Source organism: Xiphophorus couchianus, chromosome 7 (genome assembly GCF_001444195.1).
Source record: "Xiphophorus couchianus chromosome 7, X_couchianus-1.0, whole genome shotgun sequence".
NCBI classification, from domain to species: Eukaryota; Metazoa; Chordata; class Actinopteri; order Cyprinodontiformes; family Poeciliidae; genus Xiphophorus; species Xiphophorus couchianus.
In genome coordinates this window covers 11,945,846-11,969,165 of record NC_040234.1, presented here as the reverse complement: position 1 = coordinate 11,969,165, position 23,320 = coordinate 11,945,846, and the positions used below count along the sequence as shown (strand labels likewise).

At 40.1% G+C, this 23,320-nt stretch overlaps 3 protein-coding genes across 5 annotated transcripts; 1 reads left to right on the top strand and 2 right to left on the bottom strand.

Annotated features, from left to right (window-relative positions):
* The first annotated feature begins 4,593 nt into the window (after positions 1-4,593).
* Positions 4,594-9,197, top strand: fhl2a (four and a half LIM domains 2a). Of its 2 annotated transcripts, none has more exons than XM_028023906.1 (6): positions 4,594-4,719; positions 6,350-6,525; positions 6,616-6,790; positions 8,252-8,421; positions 8,495-8,681; positions 8,766-9,197. In XM_028023906.1, exons 2-6 carry the CDS (start codon positions 6,370-6,372, stop codon positions 8,915-8,917), a joined length of 840 nt encoding a protein of 279 aa, XP_027879707.1. In that variant the 5' UTR covers positions 4,594-4,719; positions 6,350-6,369; the 3' UTR covers positions 8,918-9,197. The 2 variants fall into 2 exon arrangements, with proteins under 2 accessions (XP_027879707.1, XP_027879708.1); XM_028023907.1 differs by lacking the exon at positions 4,594-4,719 and adding an exon at positions 5,861-6,261.
* A 2,034-nt stretch (positions 9,198-11,231) lies between these two features.
* Positions 11,232-14,262, bottom strand: c7h2orf49 (chromosome 7 C2orf49 homolog). Its single transcript, XM_028023916.1, has 4 exons — positions 14,105-14,262; positions 13,768-13,922; positions 12,283-12,535; positions 11,232-12,119 (listed from the first exon to the last, which is right to left on the bottom strand). The coding sequence occupies exons 1-4, from the start codon at positions 14,213-14,215 to the stop codon at positions 12,063-12,065; spliced, it is 576 nt and encodes a 191-aa protein (XP_027879717.1). The 5' UTR covers positions 14,216-14,262; the 3' UTR covers positions 11,232-12,062.
* A 261-nt stretch (positions 14,263-14,523) lies between these two features.
* On the bottom strand, positions 14,524-22,868 carry gpr45 (G protein-coupled receptor 45). Of its 2 annotated transcripts, none has more exons than XM_028023892.1 (2): positions 21,164-22,868; positions 14,524-17,338 (listed from the first exon to the last, which is right to left on the bottom strand). In XM_028023892.1, exon 2 carries the CDS (start codon positions 17,248-17,250, stop codon positions 16,081-16,083), a length of 1,170 nt encoding a protein of 389 aa, XP_027879693.1. In that variant the 5' UTR covers positions 17,251-17,338; positions 21,164-22,868; the 3' UTR covers positions 14,524-16,080. The 2 variants fall into 2 exon arrangements, with proteins under 2 accessions (XP_027879693.1, XP_027879694.1); XM_028023893.1 differs by lacking the exon at positions 21,164-22,868 and adding an exon at positions 17,550-17,584.
* Positions 22,869-23,320: the final 452 nt, after the last annotated feature.

Below are 23,320 nucleotides of genomic sequence, written 5' to 3'. Positions count from 1 at the left end.
CTGCAGGTTGTGCATCTTTTCTTGTTCCACACTTCTTCCTTCCAATAAACTTTCTATTAATACACTGTCTAAGATACAGTTGTCTGTAAACAGACAGCTTCTTTAGCAAGGACCTCGTGTGTCTTCCCTTCCTTATGCAGGGCGTCCGGCAGCTGTCTGCTGGACAGCCGGACAACTGTCAAATCAGCAGTCTTCCTTGTGATTACATGAACCATAAAATTGCATTTCTGTGTTTATAATAAGTTTTGCATTGGTCTTGTATAACATGCTAATTTTCTAGGAAGTTCCACTTCATTAGCTGTGAGCCAAAAGACAACACACATACACTTGTAATATATGACTTTGTGTTATTAATCTATGAAAATTTAGATTTTTTTAATTGGATTACTGAAATATACTTTTCAACAATAGTCTAATTTATTAATGTTGAACTTTTCTGTTTGCTATGTTCCTTCAATCCTTCTTTTGGTTTGTAAAACGACACAGATTTCTTCCCCACTGTTTTCATGCTCAACTAAACCACCTGGTGACTGCAGCCTCTTTTAAATTGTGTTCATGGAAGATGGATATGAAACACCTCGGCTCACGTAATGTCAAGACGGGGATAGTTGCCTTCCTATTCCCACAGTGGAAACCCCAAATGATTGTATCCGTCTTCACCGGCTCTAACTGCCCCTCTGAGACACTCATTGTGACGCTGCACGTTCTTCAAAGCTGGTTGCTGGGATCCATTTCGACCACCTCCACATGAAGTGCAGTTAAGTTCTTCCAAAGCGCTGATACTGGATCTTGGATGACCCAGAGTAATTCCAGTCCAATTGGTTGCTGTGGCATTAATGATTAACAGTACTCTGGTGATGATGGGGACTGCCTCGGCTGACCTTTTCACGCGGCTGTATTTGTGCTTGCGTAAGTACCGGGCTTTACCATCATGATAGTCCGGACAGCTGCACTTTTATCCGCTGGCTTTAGCAGCTGAGGTGGCCGCCCTGGTTCGGAGCCTGCGGAGTGGAGGAGGGGAGGCTTTGCACCAGCTGAATGGAAAGAAGAAGGGACAAGGAGAGAGGGAAAGCAAGGGGGCATTATTTCAGCTGGGCATTAAAACAGAGTTGTCCCTTGAGGTATTAATTTGATCACCCGTCTGAATCTAACCAGACTGAACTGAACTGATTGGCTCTCATGCCTAATTGTACAACTAATGGCAACATTTCTATAATAATCATTTCTATTATAGTAATAAAAAAAAAACAACAGGTAAGTGGTCTCCAAACTGTTAGTTTTTCCCAAATTAGAAGGCAGGTAATGGACCTTCATTTTGCTTTGAGCTGGAAACAAAGCAGGGACACCAGGACAGTGATTTTCATCATGAACAGCTTCTTCTATAATATAATAAAATCCTCCTCCAGTCGTTTTACCTCAGCTAATACAACATGATCTTCTATCATCTGACTTCAATTACAACTACAGTACTAGTCAAAACTGCACAAGTTCCTGTTTGTTCCAACTGTTTGGTTCTAACCTTATCGGCATGCAGAGACACTAGCAGAGTGTTTTTATGGTTGGAAATGAAGGAAATTAGATATTTATCTAATTTAATAATTGGTAGAATTTGAACTGGATCAGTTTGTTTTCTGAAATGTTTTTTTAAAAACTTGAGTATTGTTTTTCTGAAGATAGGACAAGAAACTCTTGATGCCCTGAATATGCATACACACACACACACATATATATATATATATATATATATATATATAAATCGTCATGATTATGCGGAGAGGAAGGATCTATGGTCGGATTTGAAATTTTCAACTTCCGTCATGAAAATACACATGGGCAGAGGTGGGTAGAGGGACCAAAACTTGAATTCAAGTAAGAGTACCGTTGTGTCCATGTATTTTTCTTTTTGAAGTGAAAACTAAATGACAAAACAAGCTCAACAGAAAAAAAACCCCCAAGACATTCAAACTATGAAGCATGTCTTAAAACCAAAAATATCTCTTTAACCTAAACTGTAATTGTATGTCTGTGTTGTCAAGTAAACTGGCATGGAGTTGTGAGATCTTTCCAGGTACATGCAGAAAAGGTGTATGAAGGCCTGAGAGAAATAAAGCAATCTAGTGGTTTACTTAAATAAATCATTTCAGTTTAATATGTATATCAATAATCAATATATAACTTCCAGAATTGTATTTCTAAATGTAATGTTGATCTGTAATGTGATTAATTATAATGAAGATGATTGATGACTTATAGTAAGAGAAAAATGTGATTAATTATAATATGTTGATCTGTAATGTGATTAATTATAAGGACTTAATGAATATCGAAGCCAAGATGATTTAAACAGATTCAAAATGGTTTTAATGCGATGGTTAAAGGTTTGTAACAGATGATAAAGTGAGTTATAGCGAAGTCAGGAAAGATACAGTCTCATGATGAGTGAGGCCTCGCTGACAAGATGTCGCAAGCTGGGGAAGCAAGGGACTTTCGCAAGACTCAGTGAACAGGGTGGGGAACACCGGGGATTACACAATGAGCAGCAGATGTTCAGGAAGCCACAGGAGCTCGCCATACACACATATGGGAGTGGAAAAGCAGAAGTTCAAGAAAAAAAAATAGTAAACCGAGCTGCCCATACACACATATGGAGGAAAAAAGTATAAAACAGGACGGGAAAGAGGAAGTAACTGTTCTTTGTCTGCGGCACCGAAGTAGAGTTGACACAAAGAAGCAGATCGAGGAGACAGCAGCAGACCACACCTTGGAGCTACGGGAAAAGCTGAAGCTTCGTGCCGCCAAAGGGAGACAAGTTCCAATCGTCCAACCCAGGTTCCTGATTCGATCGTCGGTCTTGCCTCAACCCAAACATTGCAACAGACTTGGAGGAAAGACAAAGGTTCCGGAGGGATAAAGAGTCGGGTTTTCAAAGCAATTGAACCCTCTCTACTTTGCTTCTATTCTAAAGAGGATTTTTCCACACAAAGGACAAAGATTCAGACCAAGGTTTTCGGACGTTCCTGTTGCTAAAGATCCACCTCCAACTGGGTATGAGTTGAACTTGCTTCCTAAAAAGCTATCTCAGAATCTGCGACATAGGTTAGGGAAAAGAGACAGGATGGTATGATTATACATGTTGATTTTATTACACTGCTCTTGAATTATATACAATTGATTATTGATTTGTATGTCACATATCCCTGCTTAAGCTTGCTTAATAAATTCATACTCTAAAATTCTAATGAGGTTGGTGGACATTGGAATTAATTGAGTCATTTACTCATTTTTCAGTTCTTTTAATAAAGGTAAAACTAATGTACAGGGTTCTAGTAAAGAGGAGGCTTCATAATTTCCTTTGGTGAGAGTAAAATAATGACCCAGGGACTTACATCCAAGTCACTAAATTTAATCTAGCCGGTTCCAAGAGCAAGTTATATTTTAGAAAGCGAGCTACCATTAACAGGAGTGGTTATTGGAATTATGCAGCTGTGAGGGCTACTCAGCTGATTGTTCCTTAACTGAAAAGGGTCGTAGCTTCTGGATTGAAGGTAGTTAGAGCTAGACGAATCGCTTTCGACACCAGTTTGAATAGATTATCTCTTATAGATCTCGTTTAGGGTAATATCCAGGTCTTAGAGATTTTCCAGACCTGTTAGATAGAGAACTGGTCAGTAGTCAGCCCCGGAGGGTTGTGATGAAGTGGGCGGGGCTAGCTATTGCAGGATAACGGACAGTGTTCAGTGCATTTTTGGTTGAAACTAGCTAGTTCTTCATTCAGTGAAGCAATTAGGTTGGTAGAGTATGCACAATTGTACTCAATGAAGAGCAGAGCGACTTTAAAATCGTATTGCTCGAGTAGACGTAAAAGCATGGTGCAGTAAAACTGCTTCTAGAAGTACGCACTTTTCAAAAAGTTACTCAAAATAAATGGAACTGTGTAAATGTATAGAGGTATTATGAACTAAAAGGAAAAAATGTAAAAACAATAATATATGCTCTATCGTCATCATCTAGAAACACAGATACACTTGGTGACACGTGGCCTCAAAATCAAAGTGGGTCCATGGTGATGCTCATTCTGAGAAAAACCTTCCCAATACACAGAGAGAGAGACTGGAAGAGCACCCACATGAAGGATTGAACACAAGAAAGCCAAACTTTCCTAGAAACGGTGTGAGTCTCTGTTGTTAGCAGGCCTGGATACCGTAGCCATCACACTGGGCTGTAAGACGGAGTCTCCTGTGAGGGAATGTAAGAAGACGTGGGGACAGATGAGACATCTGAGAATAGGAAATCCTCACTAATCTGTGACATCATTGCAATCATATACGTGAAACACAAAAAGTCAGCAGGGAAAAACCCTAGCAAGTGAATTACTTTACAATCCAAGGAAATTTTGAGTGAGTGCACGAGAGACTGAGAAGAACAACTGAGTGACCTTAAAAGGCTACGTGGTGGTGCTGGTGCCTGAGTGTGGACATGAAAAGGGGCCTTGAGAGTTATCTCTCAGAGGTGCTGCTGTATTTATAGATCATCTCAAAAAAAAAAGAAAAGAAAAAAAGACCCTGCCCTCATGTTGCACTCCCCCTGAACCCCTCCCTCATTTCCAATTAGCCCGTGATGGCTCAGCTAATGTAATCAGGAGTAACTACAGCGCGCCCGGAGCTTCCTCTCTCAGTCAGCCCCAGACTCAGCACAGACACACACTCCTCACACAGGAAGGTAAGAGCCAAACTCAGCTCCTCTACTCATCCATCCATTCACCTGTCCATCCTTCTCTTCCTCTTCACTGGTCTTCATTCACCATGTACTCCACTCTGAGGCCATGCTGCTCATCGGCATCCTCATGTGTGCCTCCCTTTTCCACCCATTCATGTTCTCCTGTTTTCCAGAGGCACAAGATCCCTAATTGTTTACCTCCTCTTCATCCCTCACTCCACTTTCCTCTCCATATTTCTGTGCAAATTGAACACTTTGAAAATCTGCTAAATGAATTTTATAGAGCTAGTTTAGGCCTTTCCTTCCTGTTTTCTCCTCATCCAAGAGAAACTCTTGTTGCAAATTGAAAAGTGGTGACTATCCTTTGATGCTATGATGCTGTTTATGGCAAACTATTACAGGGACATCTGATGTTTGGCTTCAGCATTAAATCTAGTGAGCATTGCGTGATTAACATGTACTTGTTTGGTTGAGTCGCATTATGGGTTGAGCATACATTCAAACTCAGCCCTTGCAAATTAAGGCCTAAATTGTTTTAACTCCATTATCCACTTTAAAGGCTGTAATTAATGTGCTGATGTCAAACTGTGTTTAATTGAAAAGGAATGCCCTCGTGATATGTTGCTTTGGAAAAGCAACTAATCCCAGAAAATAGCTGAAACATCTCAGTCAGAGTACGTACAAGTCGCTGAAATATTTAAATGCTGGAAGACAACTTCAAAAGCAACTATCAGCATCAATAAAACATCTGTAAGCTTGGAAAAAAAGCAGCAAATGACATTTTTTATTCTCTCATTTCTTTCTCCGGGATATTGTAAGTTTTATTTCAGATGTAAAGACGTTTTTAAAAGAGGCCGCCTTTTCTTTAGAGGTAAAGGCTCACTGGAGGTTAAATTCCTTGCAGTCTGTCTCCCAGATGGATGGGCATCAAAGTGGACCCCATAACCTGACAAAACAGCTGCATGGCACGTCCAAATAGCTGCAGGTCTTATTTGTGGCCGCTCAGATTATCTTTCCGTATTTTTAGGAGTCAGATAAATCCTTATATAAGCTAGGTGAGTCATGGTGGGAGCAGCAGACAATGAGGGAATGTTAGAGGAGTCCACTGCGTTCGTAACGGGGAGGCACGGACGGGATTAAAAGTCTTGGTTTTGTCCAGACAAAAGATGGTATTGCCTCCTCAATTCCAAGAGGATCCCCCAGTTGGTCACAGGTCTCGTTTTAAAACTAGAGCCAGTCATGAAGAATGGACAAAACTGACTGGATTTGTAAGAAAAATACGTAGTGTCACAGTAAACCCCAAGCAGCTGCTCGTTTTTTAATAGTCATTACTACGAGTGCCGCTCACAATGACCAGGGAAACAGGGATCTGGCGCTGACAGTTGGAGGTGAGGCCCTGGATGGGTCAGCACACACTTGTATAGTGGGCGTTGGTATGCAGGGAGGGCAAGTGTTGACTGTCTCTAAGCAGGGCTGATAGGAGTTATTTATATCTCCGCAACCAGTCACTCTCTGCTCCTGATGCACAGAACAAAGTGAAATCTGGTAGGAAAGATTAGAGAGAAAACTGTTTTCCTTTTTTATTTTGAAAGGTCTTACAAATAAATATAGCCTGCAGTCTTTTGATTCTCAGGTGAGTGACTCTTGGTCAAAATGACTGAGCGCTACGACTGCCACTACTGCAAGGAGTCTCTGTTTGGGAAAAAGTACGTTCTTCGAGAGGACAATCCCTACTGTGTGAAATGTTATGAGAGCCTGTACTCCAACACTTGTGAAGAGTGCAAGAAACCCATTGGCTGTAACACCAGGGTAAGTGATTGAACTGAAAAAGAAACACTACAAACATGTACAGGATGAGACTGTGTCATCTTGGCAACAACTATCTGACATTCCTTGCAGGATCTGTCCTACAAGGACCGTCACTGGCATGAGGACTGCTTCAAGTGCTTCCAGTGCAAGCGCTCCCTGGTGGACAAGCCATTCTCCACCAAGGATGAGCAGCTTCTTTGCACCGAGTGCTACTCCAATGAGTATTCCTCCAAGTGCCATGAGTGCAAGAAAACCATCATGCCAGGTAAAAAGGAAAGCAAATACGCCATGCAAAGATTTTTAGATTTTCCTTTGCCGAGCTTTGATGTGACCAAAAGCAGGCAAGTGGGGGACGTTTCCTGAGGGGTGGGTGGCCTGGTGTGAACAGCGGCATTTCTAGCATAACGTCTGCCTTAGCTGAGTTCTTATTTCTGCAAGTTGAGTACTGCTTGCACTGCCCAAAACGATTCCATTCACCTTTAAATGGACATGCACGTAAGCAATTCAAAAATTATTTGAGGCCCAAGCAACTTATAAAGAACTGACAAGATATTTTTGAGTGCCTGTTACCTCCATGATCAGGCTGAAGTGGCCTGAATGACACTCACAATGAAAAGTAGAAAGAAGTGACCAAAAATAAATTCCATCGCCAGAGGCATCAATAAGTGAAGTGGCATTCACATAGGTGGCAATTACATGTTCATTTTAAATCTACATCCTCATTAACACATCAACACTTAAATCTGCGCTATAATGATTACCTACTGACCGGTTTCCATCCTCCATCCATTTTCTTACACCCTTGTCCCTAGTGGGGTCAGCAGAGGTGCTGGTGCACCAGCGTGACATTTCAGGCGAGAGGCGGGTTACACCCTGGACATGTCGCCAGTCCATTGCAGGGCAATACCGGCCAGTTTGTCAAATGAAAAAGATATGAAAAAAAGACGAAAAAAACATGTCTACTTTTCTTACTTCCCACTACTTGTGGCTCTGCTGCATAACTATCAGCTTGTACATGAACAGGAAACATTTGGAAAAACTTTCAGTTTCTGCTCATGTGTTTTTTGTTTAGTTGGTAGAATACAAACTTCCATTGACCTTTTCTTTTTGTTTTTCCACCTTTTAAACTTTTTTACATACTACACTTCTTTCTATTAAAATTATACAATTGTAAAAAAGTTGACAAATAACCAAGGTTCATCCTTCCTCCAGTGTAGTTGAAATACTCTTATTTCTCCACCTACAGCAGAAAGCCAAAAATGTTCATCTTTGGCGTGTATAGATGTACTGCAGGGGTCCGCAAAGTCGGTCCTCGAGGGCCGGCATCCTGCACATTTTAGTTCTCTCCCTGGTAATACCAACAACCTTTTCAGCAAGCCAGTGTTCTTCTTAGGCCTTCTAACGAGCCATCATTTGATCCAGGTACGTTAAACCAGAGAGAGAACTAAAACATGCAGGATGCTGGACCTGAGGACCAACTTTGGAAATCCCTGACATACAGGATAAACTCCAACCACTTAGTCCTGATTTACTTCTGGTTACATTTATTCACACCATTCACAATTCAACCAGTCTTATAAACTCACCTGATTGTTATGAGTATACCCAATTACTCTAATTAGGATTCAAAGCTGCCTATTGGTGGTTCCTATAGTTTTGTCTCAGCACTGGTTCTTTTTCTGTCTCCTTAACTTCCTGTTGTCTCTTCCATCTCGATTTCCTGAAGGCTCCAGGAAGATGGAGCACAAGGGCAACAGCTGGCATGAGACCTGCTTCACCTGCAAGCGATGCCAGCAGCCAATTGGTACCAAGAGTTTCATCCCGAAGGAGAACCAAAACTTCTGTGTGCCCTGCTACGAGAAGCAGTTTGCTATGCAGTGTGTGCACTGTAAGAAGGTAGGACTTCAAGCACGTCTATGTGTATTTATGAAACACGAAAGGGTAATAAGATGATGCTCATTCTGATTAGCCCATCACTACCGGTGGGGTGACCTACCGTGACCAGCCCTGGCATAAGGACTGCTTCCTGTGCACCAGCTGCAAGCAGCAGTTGTCCGGCCAGAGGTTCACCTCCAGAGATGACTTTGCCTACTGTCTGAACTGCTTCTGCAACCTTTATGCCAAGAAGTGTGCCTCCTGCACCACCCCTATTAGTGGTAATCAAACAATCCTTGCGCTAACTGGATCCAAAACTGCTCTTCTCAGGTTTCCTGATGGCAGCCTTGATGTTTTTTCTTCAGGTCTGGGAGGAAGCAAATACATCTCCTTCGAGGAGCGCCAGTGGCACAACGACTGCTTCAACTGCAAGAAGTGCTCTGTGTCCCTGGTTGGCCGTGGCTTCCTGACTGAACGGGACGATATCCTGTGCCCAGAGTGTGGCAAAGATATCTAACTCGGCCTGAGGGATAACAATACAACTAACAAATAGCAGATATTGACTAAGTACTATTAGACCATAAAATATGTAACATCTTTAACGTAACTATGATTGTACATTGTTTTTAGCTCTGGATTGCACACTAATTGTGTTCTTTGACTTCATGAAGCTTATTCAAAGTTACCTGTAAGTTCCTTCAAGATGAAAATGTATTTACTAATAAAGTAGCTGTAGGCATGAATGTAAAGAGTTGCATGCTAAATAAAGCAACAGCGTTAATTTAAACTTTCAGCCATGAAGTGTAACATGATCAGCATTTTTTGAGCAGTCAAACCCGATGCAAGTACACCGTGTTCCAAATTATTATTCTAATTGGATTTAAGTGTCATAAAGATTACATTTTTTGTGGTGCTATTAAATTTATAGATGGTATTGTGTGTCAGGGCTCTTTGAATCACTATAATTAATTTCAGAGAGCTGGGTTCATTAGTTTGTCTGGTGAGTTCAATTATAGAAAATCTACTTAAGAAGGATGTTCCTCATTATCAAGCAGGCCACAGGTTTCAAGCAATATGGGAAAGAGAAAGGACCTCTGCTGACAAAAATCATCAGATAGTGTAGTGCTGTATGACAAGGTATGGAAACATTAGATATTTAACGAAAACTGAAGCGTTATCGTACTGTGAAGAGATTTGTGGCTGATTCAGAACAAAGATGGGTTTGTACAGATAAAGGCAGAATGAGGAAGGTTTCTGTTAGACAAATTCATCGGATTAAGAGAGCAGCTGTTAAAATGCCCTTACAAAACAGCAAACAGTTATTTGAAGCTGCTGGTGCCTCTGGAACCTCAAGGTGAAGGATCCTCCAGAGGCTTGCAGTGCATGAACCTACTATTCAGCCACCCCTGCACCATCTCATGCTGCAAGGAATACCACTGTGTCATTGGCTGCTATGATCATAAAAGGGGAGAAACTCATGGTGTGGTCACCATCCTCCTCTGACCTCAACCCTATTGAGAACCTTTGGAGTTTCCTCAAGCAGTCCATCTGAGGGTGGAATGCAGTTCATATCAAAACAGCTCTGGGAAGGTTTTCTGACATCCTGCAAAAAAATTCAAGCAGAAACTTTCCACAAACTCACAAGTTCAATAGATGCAAGAATGATGGTGCAGGTGATGTCAAAGAAGGTCCTATGTTAACATGTAACTCGGTCTGTTAAGATGTTTTTGATTGAAATAGCTTTTGATTTTAGTACATGTGACCACTTAATGCTGCACATTCAAAGAATGACCGTTTGCAGTTCTTTATAATCCATAAAATGTTTAGAAAATCTGCTGTGCATAATAATTTGGAACAGTGGATTTTGAGTTTTTTATTTTTGAAAAAAATACTGTTCTCATGGGAGCTTTGTTCAGTAACATTTGATTTATACTGTTTTATGTGGAAATGCTTTGAGAAAATTAGGTTACAAAACTATATCCCAAGCTCAAAACATTTCAGAGCCAATGTTTAAATCACCACTTCATAATAATAATAAAAGTGATACAATGGCTTCTCACCTAAACTGATAGCTCAGGTAAGCAGCCAAGATGCTCAAAGCAGCTCTGGAGGAGCTGCAGAGATCCACAGCTCCGGTGGGAAAATCTGTCAAGATACATTATTAGTCAAGCGGTCAATAAATCTGGCCTTCATGGAAAAGTAACAAGAAGAAATCCAACAGAAATCACACTTAAATTAAACAGCAAGTCATGCAGTTGATGCAGCAAAAACATTTTAAGATGGGAGGAGAAAAAAGTTACTTTTTGGCCTACAACGGTTTAGATCAAAGCATATTAATGTGTTAAAATTACCAAGTGAAACTCCAAACCTGAATCAATTTGAAAATTTGCGGCAACATTTGAAAATGTACATTGCAAGATGGATGTGGGAAAGCTGACAGAACTGCAAAAGACTTGAAACAGCGATTCAGGCAAGTAATACTATTCGCATTGTATTACAACTCTAATAAGGCCATATTGAACATAATACATGTTTGCTCACTACTAAAAAGCATTAAAAAGATACGCAAAAAACTCTCTGGAGGAGCTTTAGATACTGTAGTGTATTAGTTCTGGAAAGCATTTATTGAAAAGTAGTAATTATCAAGTAGTTTTGTAGGACTGATTAAGAGCTGATATAACTTTTTGTAGCCTTTTATAATGTGCAAACAAAATGACTTATAAAAAAATGAAAGGGCTTTGACAATAATATTTGATTTTATAACAGTACGTCATGTGCTGTAAATTTTAGAATAAATGTATATGAAATAATTGAGACAAAACCAACAAAACTTTCCTCAAGATTTAAGGCAGCAAAGAGATTTGTTGAGAATTTATTTTAAAAAACTGTTTCTACAAATGCTGAAAACATTTTTTTCCTGTGTGTCTGTAATGAACTTTGTCTACATCAAAGACATCCACTACAAAAGGGAAATTATCCTAACCAATAAATACAGCATTACAGGGATCTAAGCTCGGGTCAGTTGACGTTCAATATACAAAAGTAGTCATAATTTTCCCAAACCTTCTGCTTGATGCCTATTTAACCCTTGAGCATGATAAATTAAGGATTTTAGAAATATTACTAAATAAAACCTCGATCTTACTGGAATTACAGCAACAACTGAAAATAATCCATTGGTTACCAAATGACACTGATTCAACTGCTACACAATGTGGTGATTAGGGTAACAAGTCTGTCTCATTGGGGCATCAATATGCCTATCCATATCAAAGTGTAGGATTCTTCTGTATTTTTTATAAACCAGGAAAAATCACATTTTCATCAAATACATGAAATCATCAACAGTCATTCTTATCAAATTTAAAAAATAAAAAAACAACCGAGATGACAGATGCTGGATATGAGGACAAAAAGGGCACTTGAGGCTGCAAAAAGCAACCAGGAAGATCCTGACTTCAACAAGCAGGGTTGATCTCCTGAGCGTCTCTGTCCACCATAAATAAGAATATTAAAGGGGTCCTTATGTACGTCCAAAAAAAACCGCTCATTACATCTTTTAGTTGGAAAACTGTAATCGTGAGAGGTTAGGCTGTGAGAGGTAAAAGAGATGATGGGGAGAGATTTACGGATGAGTCTGAGCTGCTATGCTGGGTCAGATGTCATGGCCACGTTATGTGTTGGATCTTTTTCTTCACCTCTGGAGATTTTAGAGCACCCTGAAAAAACAAGAGAAAAATTAATCAGAGCACTTAATCGTTATTATAATCTTTTAAAAACAATATTTGTTCATCATCTTTTCGGGAAAACTCCGTAAGCTGTTATAGTACAATATTTTGAATTGATTTTAAGGATTTCCAGCCGATCAGAGTAACTTCCTACCGAGTCGCCTGTGTCCTGTTTGAGGTTTGCGGTTTCAGAGCCGCGATGTGTGGACGAGGAAGACGACGATGAAGTGCCTGAGAGTTTACGGATGGGGTTGGAAAGATTTGCAGCAGGAGGAGGTTTTAGTCTGTCTGTGACTCCGGCTGACACTTTCGTGCCCTCGGGTTTCTTCACTTTCAGCGGGCCCGACTGAGAGGACTTCCCGTCAAACACAATCAGTGGCCTCTTCCTGTGTTGGTCATTACAGGAGCTGAAAACACGACAAAAATATCCAACAGATGTTCAGTGTGAAAAGAATTCAGCTTAGTCAAAGATAGACACATCTGCAAAGGAATGAATAAACACTGAGGTCGGTACTGTTTTAATTTTTTTCTACCATTTCTTACATTTATGGTGGACAATTTCTTGTGATCGACCTCAGATCCCAGTAGGGATTTTCCAACTCTCCAAATGCATATCTACTACAGTTAGTCCAGTCTGAAACAAGTGACACACCTAATACTAAGATATAATTTGATTTTGTTGAATTATGATGTCTCAAAACCATGTTTCCAGGGGTGCTATGGTGGTGTAGGGTTACATAACGACCCATGTATGAAGGCCTTAGTCCTTGATGCAGCCACAGGTTCGAGTCCCAGCCTGATGCCCTTTCATGCATGTCTTTCCCCTCTCTCATTTCCCACTTTCATGTCAAATAAAGGCCACTAAAACCAATAAAACCATCTTTTTTAAAAAAGAAATGCTTCCAAGAACTACACCAGATGAGAAGATTATAGAAAATAAATAATAAATTATCAGCTGTAAAGCTGAGTAACAATCATCCATAAGGTGGGAATTTATTGACGAACGGCTGGTACAATGGCTGTGCTCGAAATCAATTGCAAAGAATAAAAAGCTCTTCTAAATGCAATACACTATGCGGGAAGCATGTACTGTAGTCTCTCAAAATGTTTCACAAGATCAACAATAAATATTTAAAAGAGACAAGTTGACCTGAAAGGTATTTGAAAGACCCTGTCAGCAATAGCGTGGCAGGAGAGTTAGTATGAGAACGCTGTCAAAAACAATCATGTATTGTACTCTCTGTGTGTAAATGTTACTTCATTAGGTTACATTTTTATGTAACAATAAAAATATAAAAATAAAGAATGATTCAGGAAATGCTCATCTAAAATCCTTATGATGGGTGTTTTTTGACATTAGAGGCTTAAAAAATTTAAAAAATGCAACGTCTTTTAATACTTAGCTTTGTCTAAAATCGATATTTTAGATATTTCTTCACTTTATGTGTTGATTTTTAAAAAAATGTTATTTTATTTTGTGGTGTTAAATGACACGTGGGATAAAATATATTTAAAATATGCAAGAGTTCCTTGGGATAAATATAGAAAAAAGTAGCCTAGCCGACAGCAAGAAATGTATCCTTCAGATAAAATCCATCAATGTCCTGCAGCCTGAAGAGTGAACCTTGACCTTTCTGACCTGTGTCCAGCGGCTGTCTGTCTCCCGCGGCTCTTCTGCATCCTCCGTCCCCAGCGGTTGTTGGGTAAAGTCCTCTGCGGCAGCGGGATGACATGCCGCAGGTAGAGCTCTGTGAGCCGGTCCCTGTCTTCACAGGCTCTGGTACCGACATTTCTCTGGTTCAGAACAAAGAAAACCTCAGAGTCCAACATAAAATTCACACAACAAGCACTGAGAGAGAGAGAGTTAAAAAAATAAAATAGCCCTACTGTTTAGCTGACAAGCTAAAATTTAAACATTCTTCTTTTTTCCACAATCAAAGGATTACCTCCGCATCCACCTTAAGCATTTAACTCACCTCCTTTAAAATGAGCCTCATAAAATCTTGAGATAGAAGCTCAGGGTGAAGTAAGAGGTCCGCATCTGAGGTTGAAACACTCTCTTTATTTTGTCCTGTGGAAGCAGCCATTGTTGCTACTCTTCTTCTTCGAGGATTTGTCGACGATGGCTTCTCCTTTGTAATCCTGCATTGCCACCTGCTGGACACAACAGGCTCTTTCTGCTGTGTCTTTCAGAAGGCCGTTTTCTTTCTTAATTTCTTGGTAAATTCCTACATTTCATGATAAACGAAACTCTCGAATAGGAAAGAATCATTCGAGAACGGCATTAGCTCCTTGAGGGTCAAGTACCCACAGAAGATGGATGAGCAGATAGATGGATGGACAAAGGCCTAGACTATATTTTGTTTCCTATTTTAGGAAAAACACACACACTTAGTGGAACTTCATACAAAAAAGATCTTTAATAACCTTGCTTTGCCTTTCAAAAAATTAGAAATTAAACTCAACAAACATTTAAAACTGACAAAACAACTGTTTGATATTACAAAATTCTGCACTTCTTGGTATTGTTTTTTTTTTTTTTTAATAGCTTACTGAACATTTATACTGCCTGATTTGTCTGTAACCCCTTCACTTTTACACATTTGACAACAACAGTATTTTCCCCCCCAATGATTTGTTTCAGGACAACAGGTTACAGCGTGCAGCAGACAGGTCAAACCAGTAGCTCACAAGGGAAGATGTACAACAGGTGGAACTTCTGTAATAATCTGCAAACTAAGCATATATTTACTTATGGAAACAAACAGTAGACAATATACTGCACATGATGTTTTCAGAAGATATGATGTGTTTCTTCTATTTCATTTTTTTACCTTTTTGTACACAGAAAGGACACACTGGCTCAGTGCCATATAAGACTGTTCACACCAATGTTACAACCCAGAACTTTTACGTGTTTTATTAAGATTTTATCTGTTAGGCCAACACAAAGTAGCACCTAATTGTGTAATGTAAGAAAAATGATACATAGTTTTAAAGATAAAATGAAAAGTGAATAAATGGGGTGGGATAGGCTATACAAAATTACCCCAAGCTTTCAGCATCTCACTGAGCACTACATAATCCATCTTCTTAAAGCAAATGGAGTGTAGTACAACATCAAGCTTATCAAGACATAGGCAGGTGTTTTACATTCTATTCACTTCCACCCCATTGTTAAACCATGGTAGTGGCAGCAATCTGTTGTGGAAAGGTTTTTCTTCAGCAGGGAGAACTAATCTGGTTGGAGTTGATTGGAACAGTGATGGAGTTAAATAAAGGACTATTGTGGAAGAAAACCAGAGGCTGTAATGACTTGAGGTGAAGCTTTTCCTTCCAGCAGGACAGCAACCCTAAACATACAGACAGAACTACAATAGAATGGTTTAGATCAGTGGTGTCCTATTGCACTCCTCTAGATCTTCCGTCCTGCAGCTTTGAGATGCATCCATGTTTTCTCACACCTGAATCACATTAATGATCCTGTTGGAGAAACTGTATATATTTATCAGACATTTGCTTAAACATTGTATATTCTGAATTGTTTTAACTATATTTCTGAGTGTGTTAAGTACGCATGGTTTAGAACAAAAATATAAAAATCTTAGAATGGCCCAGTCAAAGTGCAGATCTATCTCTACCTGAAAATATGCATCGAGACTTCAGAATAAATGTTTACATACCTTCTCCAGGTATGAAACATTGCTTAAAGTTAGCTTACATAAAATGATGGGAACAAATGTCATCCTCTGATGTATGTGCTACTTTGTGTTGGAGTATGCACATGAGTTTATGGTTGCAAACAAAACAATGTGAAAAAGTTCAAGAGATTATGTTTAGATGGAGTGTTCATTATTGAATCTATGTTTTGTGGTATATTGCTTTTAAACATACTTCCTGTTGGGCAGCATTTAAGACAGGAAAACATCTAGCAGAAGGGTCAGTTGCTGTTTCACACAGCAGACTGAGTCTCGCTGCACACATAAATGTTGCTGGGCCTCACTCTCCTGTGGCTCCTGCCTGGCATTTGGGGACACAGCCTGCAGCTTTTGGGGATGAACTCCTGACAGGCCTCCCTGAACTTGCGGATCCTCCAGCAGTAGATGACGGGGTTGAACACCGTCTTCAGGTAGCTGAGCCACAGAGCGCCGATGCTCACCGGGTAGAAGATGGGGCTGTAATAGAACTGCCGGCTGAACACGGCCAACAGGCTGACCACGGTGTGGGGCAGCCAACACACGGAGAAACCCACAAAGAGGATGAGGATGGTGGTGAAAGCTCGGGTCTTGAAGCTCATGTCTACCTTGATGTGAGGCGGTCGCTGCAGCCCGGTGAGCCTCATCTTGCTGACCTGGTTGAGGGCGGGCAGACAGGAACGCTCGCTGGTGTGGTTGTGTATGCGCAGGGTGTTGCGGCGCACCGTGTTTAGGATGCACATGTACGAGTACAGCATGACAGCAAAAGGTACAAAGAACACGGCCACAGCCAGGAGCACCGTGTACCCCCGGTCTGCCATTGACTCGCTGTATCCCAGCACGCACTGCGGCGCCCAGGTGCCCCCGATCCCCGCTGCACCTGTCCTCCACCCAACCACAGATGGCAGTGACACGCACAGACTCAGCACCCAGGAACCTGCTATCAGCACTTTGGCCCTGTGTGGGGTCAGCTTATCCTGCCGTTGCACAATGATGAGAAATCGGTCCACGCTGATGATGAGGAGAATGGACACCCCTTCCAGAACGAACAGCCAGTACAGCATGATGGAGGCCCGGCAGAAGCCGCTCCCGAAGCTCCAGTCAGATGTAGCCACGGTGACAGCGGTGAAGGGCATGCAGAGCAGCGAGAGCATTATGTCAGAGAAAGCCAATGTGGCCAGCAGGAGATTGATAGCTGAGCGCATGGCGGGCTTCTGGTAGACGATCAGACAAACGATTGCGTTGCCGAGGAAACCAATGGTTATCATGAAGATCATAATGGCCGCCAGTGTCACCCGGAGAGTGACCGATATGAGAGGAGGCGATGCTTCCGGCGGAAGAGTTTCTGCTGGTTGCTCCACATCTGGCTCCAAAAGGTCACAATCGTCCAGCAGGCTTTCGTTACAAAAAGCCATGGCAGCTTTCATCAGGCACAATCAACCCAGAGGAAGAAGAACATAGCTGGCTGGATGCTGTCACTCTGAACAGTTTACCAAGTGATGCTTCTGGCAAAACCTGGAACAGGAAGACAAGAGTAAAAAACTTTGTGATTCCGTAAAGTGAATGCAGTGTTTTTCTGAAGTACGTTAATATTTTTAGATTTTGTCATGTACAACTGCAGACTTTTGAGAAAAGAAAGAAGAGGAAAGCAAGCTTTTTCACAGTTTTGCAAATAGAACGTTTAAAAATTGTATTCATCCCCTTAGGATAGGACAGACGAACTCACGGCGCTGGTTAGGACCCAGAAGGAGTACTGGGAGTGCAGTATCTCTGCTTCACGGAAACCTGGCTGCACTCGCTTATTGAGGTCTTGTGCGCTATTCGGTTCCCCTGCGAAAATCTGTTCCCCCTGTGTCGGGAGCGCGCATTACAGCCGGAGAGGCGGATCTGACCATTTTCACGGCGCTTCTGATCGATTTCTCGGTAAAAACAACTCAGTTAATCATGTCAAGCTTGTAACATTTAGTTTAATCGGCAGCTATTGTTTACAAAATTGTAAAAATAATTAAATAAACGAGGTCTTTTTACGCTGTTTTATGTTATTTTAAACGCCAAGAGAATCGGTCTTTTTCTAACTTTTGTCACTTACGCCTGACAGAAATAAAAGTCAGTCAACACTTAGTGTGTATTTATAATTTTTCATTGCTGATATAAGACGATTGCTGAAAGCATGGCATAATTATTAAGACTTCCTGAAAAGACGAAAGCGTGGACTTTCTGGTAAATCCCGTTCTAATGTAAAATATGACAGATTACTGTAGTAAGGGCATTTCTAGTATACTGCAGGCTATCACACATAACAATTTTTGAGAATTTGGCAACAGTTGCCCTTTATTCCCAAACGTTATGGGGGGAGGAGAGTAGAGAATGAATATTTCAGCTGCCTGAAATAACCTGTTCCCCTCCATAACATGGGAACAAATTAATTCACCAACAAGGCCTTAACTCTGTTTATTCCTCTTATCATCAACAATAAATCCTGTGAATTTGGTAACATTTGCTCTTTATTTGACAAAGTTATGAGGGGCCTTGGGATTTAAACTTTTTTCCATAGCTGCCTTATATCAAAGTCTTGTAAGTATAAATATCAAACTACTACAGCCAAACTCCAGACTCAACACCCAGACGTTGTTATTGTGTCTTGTCTCTATGCTGTAACTGCGAAGTAATTTCCCTGCTGGGATGAATAAAGTACTTCTATTCTATTCTATTCTATTCTATTCTATTCTATTCTATTCTATTCTATTCTATTATTCTGTGGTACCCCTGAATAAAATCCAGCTCAACTATCTGCCATCAGAGGTAAGCTAATGAGTAAATGGAATAGCTCCAGCAATGTTCTTATACAACTCTAACTAGCTTCTTTTTACCTGCTAAATTAAAGAATCCACTCAGCATGATGCTGCTACCGCTATGTTTCACTGATGCACCACAGACAGCATTTTGCATGTAGATTTTCAGTTTTGATCTTGTCGATGTCAGCTGTGTCCTCTAAATGGCTTAGGGTGAACGACAAATGAGACTACTTATGGCCTTCTCTATTTAAGAAAGAATTTTATCTTTCCACATCTCTATAATGCACTCCACATTTCCATGTAGAATAGTTCATGCAATAGTTCTTCATTGTTTTTCAGCCCTTCCCACCTGAGTTGTGGATCTCTGTTGCTCCTCCAGATGTACATCTACTGACTGCTTCTCTGATCACTGCTCTCTTGATCTTTTTTAGTTTAGGTAGACGGCTATCTCTAAATTGGTTTGCATTAGTGCCAGATGTTTAACAATCTGTGCAAAGAACCAAAGATCAATGTCGATAGAAAGGATCCTCAGAAGTTTCATGATCTGAGGACAGTTTGTGGAAGAATAGGTCAAAAATAATTTCTTGTGATGCCTGTGACTAGTTTCTCCATAAAGATGTCTTGAAGTTTTTGTTACCAATAAAAGGCTTTCGTGTGTTCAATTACTCCATATGTTCTTCAATTTTTTTTCTTACATATACATTTATTTGAGGACAAATTTTGTATATGTGGATCACTTGTGTTGCTACCAACATCTGGTGTGAATTTCATGTCAGTGGAAATGCTTCAAAAATATTCACTGAGGAAAGTGTTGACGATTCAATACTGCTTTTACCCGCTGTTTACAGGCCTGGAAAACAGGAGAGAAATGTGTCGCCGAGCTCAGTCCACAGAAGTTGATGATTAACTGCCAAGCGGTCATCATCAGAGTTTCACACGAGTGGGAATATACACATTTACAGCCCACCCACGGTGCAGTCAGCTGTCATCCTAATCCACTCTCCCTCTAGGTTGCCTTATTGGATAATGATGATGCAGCTTTATTAAGTCAGAGGCATGTGAGTCACCCCTGAGTGTGTGGTGACTCTCAGCATGATAAGATTTTTATTATTACACTTTAACTGTCATGGTAGTTAGGGCTCTGTTCTGTTTTAGCCTTTATATTTAAAGGAACCATATTTTCTTTATTGGCAACACTTCAAGATGGCTGCTGCATGTCTTCAATTTTTTGGCAAAACTAAAGGTGACACCGTATCTCATCATGTTAACTATAACTTAAAATGATTTCAAAAATGACTTATTAGGCTAACATATTTTTTGTTGTTGTTCTATTTTAGATTGAAATACCAGAAAGTAATGAAAATATATTATTTTATATTGTCAAACCAATTTTCAAAGTTCAAGTGGGAGCAATGTGGATATTTATATACATACTACAGTAAAAGCCAACATTATATGAATTCTTAATTGCACTTTCATCCAGCTACAGTTTATATCTCAATGCAAAATAGTTCAAATCTTTCCAGACATGAAACCTTTTAAAATATGGATATAAGCAAACCAGGACTGTGAGTACATTCTCTTATTTATGGCACCTCTGGTAAAGATATAAAACCTTTAAAACTATCTCTGGCTATCTTTATAACTGAAGTATAAGTATATTTTTGTTATCAAAATGTCCAATGTGAGATAAAGCTACTGGAGTAGCAAATTAATTTATTTCAAGTATTTTAAACATAAAGCATCGAAATCCAATTTAGAAGATCAACACTAATATTAACTCATTTGATGTAAGTTATATTTTCTATAAAAGGTTTATAATTTCAATGTATTTGTAATGTCTTGCATAAATGTAGATTAAAATCAGAATCCAATAAATCAGTCAGAATCCTATCATTTCTAAATAAAAAAAGAGAGAAAGAAAGAAAACAAAACAAAAATTAATTGCAAAAAAAAAAAACAACAAAGAAAATCATCTCTGTAGAACTGAAATCTATCAAGTCACTGCATAGTGATGCTGGTTGTTGCCATGGAAACAAGGTCAGCAGTTCCATGGCAACAAGCAGCTCTCACTTTCATCCGCTGTGCACAACTGTCAAAAAGAAATGCTCATGATCAGCCTGTCTGCGCAGACAGAAGAGGATTACAGTCCCCGTATGAATAAAGGCCAAATAAACAGCAACATCTCATCTGCTTTAGGGTCGCAGTTTTCAGGTGTGGTCAGAATTACAGCAGCCCTGCTGCGATTACAGCCTGAGATAGAGCCGCGAATTTCTTCATTTTCATGCAGATTTCCAGGCATTTTCCCCCACCGGATGTTCCCAACATTTTCCCTCTATTAAAGTTTCTTTTTTTTTTTGATTCAGCTCCGTCACTTGGGCTGCACAGCGTGTTCTCAGCTCGACAAGCGAATATGGATTTCTCCCGCAGATGATTTACTTTGCTGCAAGCCGCATCCGTCGTTTTTCTACGGAAACCGAAGGAGAAAATGCCCTCTTAAGAGAACCGACCAAAATCTCTTTAAATGCTCCCCAGAATGACTTACCTGATACAAGAGGTTTGAGGGTAAAAAAGGAGTCGTTCCCGTGCCTTTTATCCGGCGCATGCCAGCGTTGTTATGAGAAGATGTCACATTGCAACATTTCACTGCCGGATCGATCGTGCAGCCATCGTGCCGCCCGTGGGCGCTGCTGACGCCAGAGGAGCAGGTGGTCTCTGAGTTAAAGGAGCAGCCAGGCAGGAAACATGATATTCCTCACGATGTTCCTCCTTATGGCCAACTTCGCCATGCTGCATCAATTGCTCCCGACAAGTGTGTTCGTTAAAGATAAAAATAACGACTTTGTCATTATGTTTATTATTTTTTTATGTAATCAAGTTTAAAATAGGTTAAATTGGAACAGAAAGCTCTGCCACAGGACTGAAGTCTGGACTTTGACTGGACCATATGGTTCTCAAGCTGTGGAAAGTACCTCAGAGAGTTTTGACTTCTTGGATTCTCAGAAGAAAGATTTTGCATCAATTCCAGTGCACTAGGTGTTATGTGCTGGGATACTTCTGTTGACTTCAAGCTAAAGTTTGCTGTAATCCAGTTGTATTTGCTTATTGTTGTCTTCACTGACCAGGCTGCAGCTAGCCAGTTGAACTGTACACAGTAATAAAGTATTTCTATCCATTTGTACTTTTCAATAAAGACGTTTATCTAAGATAGTGCTGCTTGGAGGCCTTAACGTTTGCTTTATTGGTACTTGTATAAACATTTGAGCTGAAATATAGAGTTTAAATATTTCATTAAAGCTCTGACTTTATATTAAGGGTTGTCATCCTGCTGCAGTGAACCTCCAGCTCAAACTCAAACACTTTGCAACTTCCAACAGGTTTGTTTTTTCATAATGTTCCTTTTTCTACTTCCATCCACCCTTCCAACAATTTTGAACAGATTGCCTGTTCTTCCTGAAAAAAGACAACCCACATCAAGATGCTGCCATCCCTATGTTTCACAGACAATGGTGCGTTCAGGGTGATGGGCAATGTGTGTGTTTCCTCCATGCAAAATATTCTGCATCAAGGTCGAAACGTTCAGCTGTATCTCATCTAACCAGCGCCTCTTTGTCTGCATGTTTGCTGTGTCCTCTTCGGACTTTCTTTTATCAATAGTTCTTTTTTTCAATAAAGGTCAGATTAAACAAGCAAACACCTGGCAAGCAGAGTTATAGTGATCATCCTATAGGCAGATGTGTAGGAAAAGATAAGTTATTTATAGACAGACATGTAGCTAAAATGTTAATTGTATTATTTTTTCTAATGTCCATTAAATGTACAAAATTAATCATAAAAACAGCATTTTTAAAAAAAGAAGTCCTTCTGGTGATGGTTCAGTTCTGAATGAATCACATATTCATTGCATAACTCATTAACATGACTCATCTAGATTAGCTTCATAACTCAGAAACAAATCCAGTTTTTTCCAAAGGTAATTTATTTGTGTTTGTCCAAATTGGGAAATTGTTTTGCTTGTTCCAAAATGTATTTTATTATCGCCCTTAGTGTTGTCAACGTATTGTTTTGCTTTATTTATTTTTGTTGAAGGTAAATGGGTTTGTTTTTGTTCTTATCCCTTTTTTCTTTTTACCCAGAACCATTAATAAAGTTCACATGCGTTGCTAATTCTCTCCAGAAGATGGCAGTATTGCTGTAATACTAACTTCCTTCTGGTCAAGCTATTCTGCATTGTACTGTATGTCCAGGTACTGATTGAATTACTGTTTGCTTTTAACTTATATGTATTTAATATCTGTCTACATTAATACAAAAAATAAATATCCTGTCTTCCTTCGGATCTTATTGATTTTTAATTGAATGCCAAAGGGGAGTAAAACCTCCCCTTCATACACAGGCTTTCCACAAATATTTGAGTTTTTGCAATAGATACCTGGTGTGCTCATACAGAAACAGCTACGTTTAGTCACTTAGCATGCAGGCCGATATTCTTTCAAATGGCATGCTTGTCTAAATTGGCATCGTGCCCATGTGCTGAACATGCCCATCAAACGAGTTCCACTCCAGCGGTCTGGCACATGCATGCTTGTCACGTTCGGTGGCAGCCACACAACAAAGCTTGCTGGAAAGACAATTCATTCCCCCGTCCGTCGTTCCACAGATGTTTGCTTTAATTCCTTCCTGATTGGGAGACTTTGGTACC

Coding starts and splice junctions, on each gene's coding strand:
- fhl2a (XM_028023906.1), top strand. CDS start 6,370: ATGACTGAGCGCTACGACTGCCACTACTGCAAGGAGTCTCTGTTTGGG. Junction 6,791..8,251: donor CAAGAAAACCATCATGCCAG/GTAAAAAGGAAA, acceptor GATTTCCTGAAG/GCTCCAGGAAGATGGAGCAC. Junction 8,682..8,765: donor CTGCACCACCCCTATTAGTG/GTAATCAAACAA, acceptor TTTTTTCTTCAG/GTCTGGGAGGAAGCAAATAC.
- c7h2orf49 (XM_028023916.1), bottom strand. CDS start 14,215: ATGGCTGCTTCCACAGGACAAAATAAAGAGAGTGTTTCAACCTCAGAT. Junction 13,923..14,104: donor TGAGGCTCATTTTAAAGGAG/GTGAGTTAAATG, acceptor GTTCTGAACCAG/AGAAATGTCGGTACCAGAGC. Junction 12,120..12,282: donor AACAGGACACAGGCGACTCG/GTAGGAAGTTAC, acceptor TTGTTTTTTCAG/GGTGCTCTAAAATCTCCAGA.
- gpr45 (XM_028023892.1), bottom strand. CDS start 17,250: ATGAAAGCTGCCATGGCTTTTTGTAACGAAAGCCTGCTGGACGATTGT.